This window comes from Brienomyrus brachyistius, chromosome 5 (assembly GCF_023856365.1).
Source record: "Brienomyrus brachyistius isolate T26 chromosome 5, BBRACH_0.4, whole genome shotgun sequence".
Classification (NCBI taxonomy): domain Eukaryota; kingdom Metazoa; phylum Chordata; class Actinopteri; order Osteoglossiformes; family Mormyridae; genus Brienomyrus; species Brienomyrus brachyistius.
In genome coordinates, this window is record NC_064537.1 from 29,301,972 (window position 1) to 29,313,305 (window position 11,334).

Here is an 11,334-nt window from a genome sequence, read left to right on the forward strand (position 1 = left end):
TGTCTGTTTATAGATTATAGTGGCGTTTTGCGGGACCTCTGGCCTAATGAATTTGCGGTGGACACACTTCTCTAGCTGCTCGTTCCCGGAGCCACGCGTGCCGAGGCTGTAGCCCGGCTGGCGAGCTGCGGGCGTGGTGTGACTGACGGGCGCGCGGTTGATTGGTCGGTGGTCTGCGCGGGCCTTCGGCGCGTCGCCGTGCGCGGAGTTGCGGCGTGCGCCAGCCGTGCCGTGCACGCGGGGGAGACGCGCAGTACACGCTCCTGGACTGACGCGCTAGGGACTAGGAAACCGCCATAACAAACGGGAGCCGGAGGTTGGCGAGAATAACGAAATGTGAAGTGGAGACGAAAAGGCCGCGATCGGAGGGTTATCAGCGGCCGTCCGAGGAGGAAAATGGACACAATCGCTGCACTGTGTGTCGTTTTACCTATGTTAATATGCCACTGTTATGGAGACGGTAAGTTAGAGGTGGAATCAGATCCAACCGGCCGGCCAGGCGAATAGATAACGAGTTATCTTAACCTGGTAAACGCCTTAATCCTTACTAAAAACACGCGTTAGACAGTTTGTTACAAGAAAACTGCCTGGTTTTCCTATTATAACCCATCCCGCTGCTTGCCGGCTGGTTGTCGGACTGAAACGACGCTGTTCGGTACCTGCGTTTAATGGCAGGCTGAGATTTCCTTTGTAATCCTGCAGCCAGTAACTCCATTATCGCTTACTAGCTATTTTATTTGTTTTCAATCATATTTGCTGACAGGTTGATATTGGTTAGCTAGTTAAGACTTTTCAGTTCAGTTATCAGTGAATGTTTGACTAGCATAAGACGCAGGTGTATATACAAGGATATCGTTTTAAAGTAACATCTGTAATAGTAACTACGTATCCAGAATAAAGTCACCGGTATACCTGTTAAGGTACCACGCCTGAAATTGCTCTGGCGACCCTGTAAGGTCCAATTCCCTTTTTCTGATCCAGGTCTGACCTATGTATCCGGGTTTTACTCCAAAACGCCCCAGAAGCTGTCCAAGTACAGCTGGTACGGCAGCGTCAGGCTTTATCACTTCATGGTGCCCGAAGACACCGTGATCGTCCGCTGGCTCTTAACTGTGAGCAAGGCAGCAGGTTATAATTGTGGAAACCATAACATTTCAATGTGAGTGCCTAAACGGATGTTTATCTATTATTATCGGAGTCATAATGCACAGAATTGCCTGTGGAAATGTCGTAATATTACAATCTTCTACCTCTTATAGACACTTCAGGTCAGGGGCCCCTCCTGTAATAAATCCAATAGATACTGAGTTCCCCAATGAAACAGTCTATTCACCTGCACCCAACCTCACCCTGTCCATACAAAGTGGGCAGAACACCACTATCTTCAACGTGACTAATCCAGCGTCTGGGGACTGGTTTGTGGCTGCACATCTTCCAGAAGATGATGGCAAAATAGAGCATAAGGTAGCTCGTCAGGTGCCTGCGACGTGTGGTAAATTCTCAGTGCAAACCTGGACACTGGTGGCTGAATGCCATTTTAATTCCTGCAGGGTTTCTCGTCCACATGCTCCTACTATTTTCAGCCTCAGATGTTCGTGAGGAGGGTGGTCGACATGCCCATCCTTGAGTCCAGTTCGCATCTTCGTCAGACAGTGTCTTCCCCCGAAAGACCCGCTGCTCTTAAGTAGGGATCTTATTTGTATATATCAGAAAACTTGAGAGTTGGGTGTGTGCGTGAGAAACGGCTGTTTTACTTATACTGTCTATTATTTTTCCCTAGGATTTATGTACCAGGTTATACATCAGACCTCTCCCTGTACATATCCAATTGTACTACAGATGGCATCCAGGATGCCACCTGCCCGCTAATGCTTACTCTGGGTTCCACTTCTCTGCAACGCTCCTCTGTGAGATTAGTGAACTGCACCGGCAAGGTGTCCTGCTCCACCACCCTTTCAACACCGCCCTGGGACACGTGGATCCGCATCTCCATAGAGAGTATTTACATCAACCTGACCACTACCTTCTCCATCTCAGCCAATCTCACAGGTTAGTATGAACTGTATTTTGTCCCCAAAAATGTCTAAAGCTTGTTTGGGGTGGTGTGTGTCTCTGTGGATTAGGCCTCTATGTCTGTGATCAGGAGGTGACCAGTTCAAATCCCTTGGCCAGTAGAGTAATCATACCATCATGACTCTTAAGCAATGCCCTTGACCCAAAAACTGCTCTAGGGTTGCCAGATAAATGGCTGAGCCTCTGCTCTGGCCTCGTGCATCGTTCTTATCTGAAAAAATTGAGATCACAGCACAAGTTTTTGTTTCACTCATTTCTCAGTTTGCGTCTGTGAAGATTACATTTTTTTTTACCAACTGCAGCTTGGTTTTTCTCTGTTTTTCATTAATGATGGGCTTCTGTCTTGCTGTGTGCGTCTTCAGTCTTGCTTCTAGGAGCCTGATATGAACTGTCCTAGCAGTGTTATATAGGTCTTCTGTTCTGGAATACTGTGCACCGTTGCTTTTTAAAATCACTGTATTTGATATTTTTATAATTAGACATTTATTATAGGCATTACTATATCATTGCCCCCCCCCCAACAGCTGGCTGTAAACCTAAAAGTCTGGGCATGATGGGAGATTTCCTCACCAAGCTGAGTGTTAACAGCAGTAATTTACTTGGAGGAAACACCTCATTGTTGGTGAGGAACATCAGCTTGCCAGGAAACAACTCAGTCAACCCAGACCCCTTTGGGAGCACCTGTGTGCGCAACCAGCCCATATTCAAGGAGGAACTAGATGTGGCCTCGGTTCGCTTCTCCGTCATTGGTGGGCCCAATATCACCGTCTCCACCCAGGCTCCAACAGTCTTCCTCCTAGACCTTAACTCCTTCACCAACAGTGGCGGCACCCTCAACCTTGATCTCAGGCTCAATCAGGTCCGCTCTTATCCTTCTGTGACTGACTGTCTCTATTTAACACTTGCATGCATTGAGAGTGTTGGTACCGTAAGGTCCTTTACGTCACTCCAATTTGGAATAGAACCGATCTTTTAACTTTGTATAGTTTTGGTTTCGTTCCAGAATGTTAAGTATGTCTCTGATTGTTTGAAAATGTATCCTTATGACCCCTATAAGACAAAGTTTAAGTGCAACCTTTAAATGCAACAGTGCTATTGCTAGCTTAATGGACAGCATGTCTCCCCCACATTAGAACTTTGCATCAATCCATTAATGATGTATGACGTTTTTCATATATGCCGATTTCACAACATAATTTTGTGTGTTGCACTCTTGATTCATCATTCGTTTTTGTACGCTGTCTCCAATCCAGACAACTTCAATCAGTGGGAATGTCCGTGTAATGGCTTGCCTTACACCTAGGTCGCCTCTGTTGGCACTGAACACCACTGAATCCTGTGCAACAGGTAAAGTAATTATTCGTCTGTTAGCTTCCGTTCACACTACATGATTTTAGGCCTGATTTTCCGCTCACCAACAGTTTTTGGAGATTGCCGACAAAACCCCCACAGATCGTAGTCAAATCCGTGTTCAATTGGCGCTGGCAAATCGGCACTCGATTGCTATGTGTGAACTGTTCAAAGACGCGACCCAACGGAGACAGTGATACATCGCAGACGCCCGTCAGATATCAAGCATTAATTATCTGCACATTTCAGTGACTCCAGATCCTGTAGGTCTGAAAAGGTGTGTGTGTGTGTGTGTGTGTGTGTGTGTGTGTGTGTGTGTGTGTGTGTGTGTGTGTGTGTGTGTGTGTGTGTGTGTGTACACATATTTGTATGCCTGTGTATATGCAATGTATTTCATATATATATATAGTGTGTGTGTGTGTGTGTGAGAGAGAGAGAGCTTGAAGAACAGACTGACTCGTTCGGGATTCCTCCTGCTGAAAGATCTTGTAGTGTAATCCATGACATCTTGAAGACTCCTGATTACAAGACATGTAGTGTAGCATCAACAGTACAGCGATCTGATCACTTTAATAGTGTGAGCAAGGCATTATATGGCAAATATAAAAATCAGATGCAGGGATGAACTGTATCAGGCCTTCAAAGGCTTTATAGAAATGCTGACACCTTTGAGATCGTTTGGCTGTTTGCTCTGACCTTTCCTAAGGTCTGTCCCCTTGCTGTCTGCATTTATAGCCTTCTCTCAGGGTTATCTGCTCTATGTGAATGTAACGTCACCCAAGGCCCTGCTGAGGATCCCCTTTCCTGAGGCTGCCGTGTGGTACCTCACGCTCCAAATGCTCTGCCCTGGAAATTTTAGGTAAGACCTGCAATTAGAAGAGAGCCGTGGCCGGTCGTCGGCCCGAATTCAGGTCAGCACGCTTCCAAGAAGACAAACAGATGGTCATTAATGCTTCTGTCGCTCCAGCAGCGAGTGTGGCAATGCCACAAGCATGGTGATGGTGTCGGCGTACCTGAGCGCGTGTATCGATGACTGCGGGACCTATGGCGAGTGCAGGCTCCTGCGCTCTTACAGCTACCTCTACGCTTCCTGCGTCTGTAAAGCCGGTAGGGGCCATAGGCATCACTAAACCCCCACCTAGCTCCAGCTTTCCATCAACCCCTACAAGCTCAAATTCGTCCTTGGTCTGGGTGTTAGTGATGTGTCAGGCAGCAGGCATGCTGACTTTGTCCCCTCTGCCCCTTTCGTTTAGGTTGGCGTGGCTGGGCCTGCACGGACGACAGGACCGCTCAGACGTACGCACACCAGTTGACCGCTGCTCTGCTGCTCACCCTCAGCAACCTGCTGTTTGTTCCCCCCATAGTAGTGGCGGTGTACCGCTGCTACATCGTAGAAGCCTCCGTGTATCTCTTTACCATGTTCTTCTCCACGGTAGATATCTTTCATGATCTCCCGTGCGCTTCATAGCCTTCATTCGACGGATGACTTAAAAATATCTCTGACGCATTTCTGTGCGTGTGCCTCTCGTGTGTTTCAGTTTTACCATGCATGTGACCAGCCAGGCATGACTGTGCTCTGCATCATGGATTACGACACACTGCAGTACTGTGACTTCCTGGGCTCGGTCTCCTCCATTTGGGTCACCATCCTTTGCATGTCTAGAATCAAGGATACATATAAATATGTAAGGCTTCACTTTGCCTAGCTTTCTAGCTATATGAAATGCTGCTGTTATCGTTGCAGTATTGTTATTTTACCTGTTGTTTTTTGCATATCAGATATTTTTACGCATTACTTGTAAATGTACAGCTACTTGGTACACAGCATGCTACATGTCTTAAATGATCGGTTCTATTCTATAAATATGAGAGAGTGCAATGACTAAAGCCAGGTCACGTTTCTCTGTAGACACTCTTCATGCTGGGCACTTTGCTCATTGCCATGTCGATGCAGCTGGATCGCAGGGGTCTGTGGAACATGCTTGGCCCCATTCTTTGTGCTCTGCTGGCAATGGTATCTGCCTGGGTAAGTTGTTGTAAAAATACTCATGCATATTTCATTCTGTTGACTGAAAGCATTTGAGGCATCAAATTGCCTGGGGCAAGTTGTCACATTCCTTGCATTCACAAAGATTTTGCACTTTAGATTGCAGTCTGAAAGTTTTAAAATGTTTTAAACGGGCATTACAGCCCAGTTTGTCCAAATATTTTTCTGACATGGTGAGAGGAATCTATTAATTGCGTACGCATGAATGCAGAACAGTTCTGAAGATTCTTGGCCGTCCAACAATTAGCATATTCACAGGCGTATTAGACAGAATAAGGCTTATGTCAGAGCTATTTTAGGGTGTAACTAGCTAAGCCTGTTTGAGTTCTTCACAGAACTTTCTCAAACAGCTACCAGGAAATTGTGAAACATTCGAGGCCAGTGTGACTTAGACGTGGTTGACATAATCCATGATGAACTGTTTTAGCTAAAGTGGATTCACTTTAATAAATTTGGGCACTCGTCTGCGCTTTACTTTTAGTAAGAGAGGTCTGTTCTTTATATTTACTCATAGATAACTAGCACATGAGTGCAGTTTTCAGTAAATGTGAATAGCAGTTAAGATTAATTTGATTTTCTTCATTGATTTTTGGAATAAGTATGTTTGGGATAACTATTCTTATTGTGTGTTTTTTACCTCATTTTATTCAAACCCAGATCTACCGAGGAGTGAAGCGCAGGCAGTGTTACCCAACCACCTGGAAGCGCTGGGTATTTTATTTGCTCCCCGGCATAGCCACTGCGATCATCGGCCTGTCCGTATACATCTTCACGGAGACGGATGAGAACTACTACTACACGCACAGCATCTGGCACGTCATGGTGGCCAGCAGTGTGGTGTTCCTGCTGCCGCCCCGTGAACGCCACGAAGAGCCGTGGGGCTGGTCGCAGAAGTTCTGCGGCTACCAGATCTGCAAGAGTGAGAGGGAGGAGCTCTACACGGTCACTTGATGGGTGCCTTCCACTACCGCGCCCAACACTTTTGGGTCCCTGTAAATATCCTAAGGCCTAGTGTCCACCTGGACTGAAAGTTCAATTTCTTATGCATCTATGCTTTTACAGGATATTCTTCAGAAAATGTTGTGGTTTGAAGTGCATTTTACACCAATTAACTATTACTAGTCTGTTTCTAGTTAGTTAAGATTCAGATGTTATGTTGAACCAGTTATGTCTCTGGAATTATAACTTGTGTTGAAAGTGTTTAAACATAGAATGTCTAAACAGAAAAGTCTTAAGATATGTAAGAATTAAGCTATGTGAGACAATCTCCAAAAATAGTTATACTATGCAAAGGGACAGTACTTTCTCCAGGGATGTGCAATATGTTTCTGCTAAAATACATCACTAAAGGCACTTGTTTCCATACATTTAAAATGTCATTACACTTGGAAATGCTGTAAAGTTATGTCTTAAAAATGTATATTTTTATGAGAACACATTGGTCTGAAAGGATATTTGCAAGGAATCTACATAAAAAAGTGTAGAATATCTATATTACAAACATGTCAGGCTTAGATTAAAATGAATTTAATATTTCTGCTGAAATATTTGTAATCAAAATTGAAAAATGCTTCTCTTAAAGGGATTGGTTATAGACTTGAATATCTAAAGCACTTTTTTACGTGTTTGGTAATACTGTAGTCTGTTTATGCAAAGAATTCATACTGTGCTGGAATACGTTTTTCTCTATGTTATTTGTTGACATGACAGCGGTGAGATCATAGTTTTAAAAGAGTTTGAGTTTTTAAAAATGTGGGTTTTGATATTGATTTGCAGAACATTGGTGATAAAGGACAATTTGCCAAAATTATAATCCTTTCAAGTTATGAACCACCTTCTACTGCTGAAATCACAATTATTATAGAGGGTTTAGTGATAAATATTGTATATCAGAGAAATGGCAGTTAAAACATTCACTTCTGTTTTGTAGCCTTTTTACATTTTAAATGGTTGCCAGCCAGACTTTCCAGAGGATTTACTGAAAAAATGACAAATCTGATTAGTCATTAGTCTAAGCAGCTTTTTGAATATGAATGGGGAGGACAGATTCTTAAATGTGTAATTCCATGCAATTTTGAAAACCTGTACAAGCAATAACAAGATAAAGTTCAGGGTGCTTGGGTTGTGTATCAGAGTGTATTCTTTTATCTGGTTAACTTTAGATCGTGATTTTAAAAATTGATTTCTGTTTTTTTCTTTTTTCTTCAACATACGTTTGAACATATGTACAGTAAATGACGACAATGTGCAGTTTGCCAGGTATATTTTACATTTCACATTAATATACCAGTTTAACACAAAAGATATTTATGCAGGTAGGAAGTCCAAAGATTCCAAAAAACTCGCTGGCTACTTAAAGCTCAAGCAAGGGCAAAGAGGTGATTTCATCGTCTAGTTTTTCCACTCCTGTTAATTCATCTTCATTGAGGTTAGTTGTTGATTCCAGCTCAGGACTTTGCTGGTTATCCATGCAGAAATTCAGTCAGAAGTCCGACATTTTGTTTACCCTGGACTTGGCATGTTTTTGTATATCAGCTTTAAGCAGAACCTGCTCATGATTATTGATGGATGTAATGTCACGGTAAGAGACAATGGCTGTACTGTTGTTATTGAAAGTTAAAGTGGACTGCCTGCACTTTATATTTTATTATAGAGTTTTCCCCAAAGCAACTCTTCCTCCGCTGTTTTGTTTGTTGCCGAAACCTGCTGACGTATATAGAGAAGTGAACTGTGTCTGACACAACTGAATGTGTGGCCACTTTAAGCATACTACTGAATTGTCTTGTGAACTCCTGTGTTTAATGTTGAATGTTCTTGTAGTGTACATGTAGATGCACATTAAATATTTTCTGCATTTTAATATTTTTGTTTCCATATTTTGTTAAACTAATGATTGTGCTTCATCTTGGACTTGTTTTGTCAGTTTGAGCCACTTCCAACAAGCTTACAACATTTCCCTTTCCTCATTAACCACATAATTGACTATAACCAAATGTATCAGGAATTGCTCTGACATGACTGTCAAATGTACAAAGACTCTACTACTCTATTTCTACTGAAAAATTGCATACATGGACGCCATTTTGATAGAGCTCTAAATGTAAAGCTTTATACTGAAATCTTTTCATATTTAGGCTCTCATATAGGTATCTGTACGTTTTTTCAGATATCACAATGGTTTCATACTCTAATAGAGCCACTGAACAGGTTCATCTGAATGACATGCAAATCAATTTGGAAGATTACCAGCAGAGTGCTTTTCTGGTGCTTTGCCAGGGACGCACTTAAAAGCAATGGGGCATTGTGCTTTGACCATTTGAGAACCATTAGTTTGTACAAACACTGTTTCCCATTCAAATGGCCAGTCAAGCTTTAGCATAAAGGAAAGTGTAATACAGAAAGTAACACGCCTTAGCAGTAGAATGAAAAAAGACATGGATATTTATAAGGGGGGGCTTCGAAATTTACAGGTACCAGTAATGCTAGATCAACAATGGCTTAAGAAAAATCTATTCCAAAATAAAACATGCAAAAATATACAATAGTAATACGCTAATACCATAGCAAGAAAGAAGAATGTCATGCCTATTTGTAGTACTAAATGTGCAATGCTTGTACAGATATCATGTTTCTTTATTGCTAGGTAACACTTATGTTCACTTTTGTCAAAACTACAACACTGAAAGTGGTAAGAAAGGTTTAGGTTTGGGATCATTTTCCCTCCCTGCCCTTAGCTTTGTCTAAGTGACGTCAGAAAGAGACACTGTAGTCAAGAAACACTGAACTCAGTATGAAACCCTATAAAATAAAAAAAGTATGAGAGATACAAGATAAAGTAAAATGTGAGAAATGAATTTATCCTGAGGTGGCAGTGCCTCATCTAGCTTATCTTATTTGCACCATGTGTACTGGGTGTCAGAAGGTTTTTCTTCATAGCTGTAAAGAGGAGGCCTCTCCGAATGAGACGAAGTCGGAGAACAAGTGCCTTCATTCACTGGTCGCCCACTGTTAATGTTACTAAAAAGCTTAATGTTTTCCCTCTGAGCTCTAGCAGCCCAGAATGTTTTAGACTTTTGCTGCTCAGTGCTGGTTTTGTGTCCCTCTGGATTCCCCCAGTGTTCTTTGGTTCCCACTTCACAGAACTGCAGGAACCCGAAGTTCCTGCTCTATGCTCCCATTCTGAGGTCACACGGATCTCTCCTTCCCGTGCCTTTTCCCCCTGAACACAGTGCATTGAACATCTTGTGAAAGTACCACACTTTGCAAATAATTTTATTTCTGAACAGCATTTAGTATTTTGTTATACTAGTTAATTTTTTTAGATTTTGTGTAAAACCTAAAAAATGTTTTTACAGGTCTAGCAGTCCGTTTTTTGTCAGTAGGTTTAATTATGATGATTAAGATTATTATTAACTCTGGCCACACTACAGTATGATTTATCTGAGCAATTACATACAACTTGTTTGAGTGAAATGAAAATGAAGAAAGCCAAAGAAAGATCTAGAACAGGCTTCCTCCCTGTGACCAGGCGAAGTGATTAGAAGCAGAGAATCGACTTGAAATTAAAACCAAGGTGTGAAAAAACACCCAAGTACAATAAAGTATCATAACCGCGCCTTTAATTTCATAAAGGCCAAGCCTATGGCCATTTTTACATTGTGGTTAGGGTTGCCACTTTCAATCTAAAGAAGTAGGAATGCCACGTTACAGAATAAATTATAAATCTGCCTGTTTATGCAAACCAAATAAAGCAACAAAAACTATTATTTCATTTGAGTGTGATGCTGAAATTTACGGTGGCATTTGAACACCCTGTTTTACGCTTGGCAACAACCCAGATCAGAAAAAGGATAAAAGGATGGAAGTAAATCAGGTTCACTTGAGAGCAAATATGTGATAATTCTGCAAGTTAATATGATTGTCAGGTGGGACATGATCTACTGATAGTGAAATATGTATTGGGGTACATGCACACTATTTTAAAGACCTAGCAAAAAAGTACATTTTTAAAAAGCGTGTTTAAAGTGTTCATATCATTAAAATTGTAATTGTTCCATACAGCTTAGCTTCCCTCTTGGTACCCTCATGGTAACTCTTCTTTCAGATGCTGATAAAACCTTTTTCAAAACGTAGATGTTCCTTTCGCCCCCCAGTGGGGAGAAAGTGCATCGCAGTTTGCTGTGTTCCTTGGCAAGTGTTTCAGCTACACGGTACTTGCGGTCTACTGCCTGGTACCATGATCAGAGAAATAACATCGGTGTCTTGTGTTTCCTTTAAGCTCAGCGATATAGCAATCAAGTAATCACTGGATATAATGAGTACGTAACTTATATACGTAACTCAGAATATTTTACTGTGCAAAGACTTTCAATGCGTGCGTGCTGTATTAAGAATTTAATATGGCCATTAATATACTAAATATTCATGTAAAGATAATCAACTAAATACCTTGTATGTCCACGTAAATGTGTCAATATAGCTATGGTAGGTATTTTGTCTATGGATATTTTTTGACAGTTGAATGTTAAGTCCAGTTTGTATTTGGGGCTGTAATGAATGTCAATATGGGAAATTGGTAATACCTGAGTAGCTGTCCTCAAAAATGAGAGATTATGGTTCATCACTCTGTTATTTTCCATTACTTTACCCTTAAGATAGTATGTGATTTGCAGCTAACCAGTGCAGCTTGTTTGCTATTAAATATAAACCCATAATAAAATATCCTTAAACGCATTCTTTGCACATTGGTAATGTTATGTTGGGTTTATAACCTGTTTGTCTTACTGAGCAAAGTACATTTGGGAGATCACATCAACAATATTGCACTTTAAAAGTGCACAGACGCATACATACCTGTATTCTCT

General features: G+C 41.7%; 1 protein-coding gene across 2 annotated transcripts; it reads left to right on the forward strand.

Moving 5' to 3' along the window:
* The first annotated feature begins 210 nt into the window (after positions 1 to 210).
* Positions 211 to 7,627, forward strand: pgap6 (post-glycosylphosphatidylinositol attachment to proteins 6). 2 transcript variants are annotated; one of them, XM_049012982.1, is made up of 13 exons: positions 211 to 460; positions 982 to 1,159; positions 1,260 to 1,464; positions 1,551 to 1,684; positions 1,781 to 2,049; positions 2,598 to 2,932; positions 3,327 to 3,420; positions 4,159 to 4,282; positions 4,394 to 4,530; positions 4,677 to 4,855; positions 4,962 to 5,108; positions 5,333 to 5,449; positions 6,128 to 7,627. In XM_049012982.1, the coding sequence occupies exons 1-13, from the start codon at positions 397 to 399 to the stop codon at positions 6,419 to 6,421; spliced, it is 2,277 nt and encodes a 758-aa protein (XP_048868939.1). In that variant the 5' UTR covers positions 211 to 396; the 3' UTR covers positions 6,422 to 7,627. The 2 variants fall into 2 exon arrangements, with proteins under 2 accessions (XP_048868939.1, XP_048868938.1); XM_049012981.1 differs by having other exon boundaries at positions 212 to 460; positions 4,391 to 4,530.
* Positions 7,628 to 11,334: the final 3,707 nt, after the last annotated feature.

Bases quoted from the DNA above. Each gene is read 5' to 3' on its own strand.
- pgap6 (XM_049012981.1), top strand. From the start codon at position 397: ATGGACACAATCGCTGCACTGTGTGTCGTTTTACCTATGTTAATATGC. The intron at 5,109-5,332 runs GTAAGGCTTCAC...GTTTCTCTGTAG, and splicing joins TCAAGGATACATATAAATAT to ACACTCTTCATGCTGGGCAC. The intron at 5,450-6,127 runs GTAAGTTGTTGT...ATTCAAACCCAG, and splicing joins TGGCAATGGTATCTGCCTGG to ATCTACCGAGGAGTGAAGCG.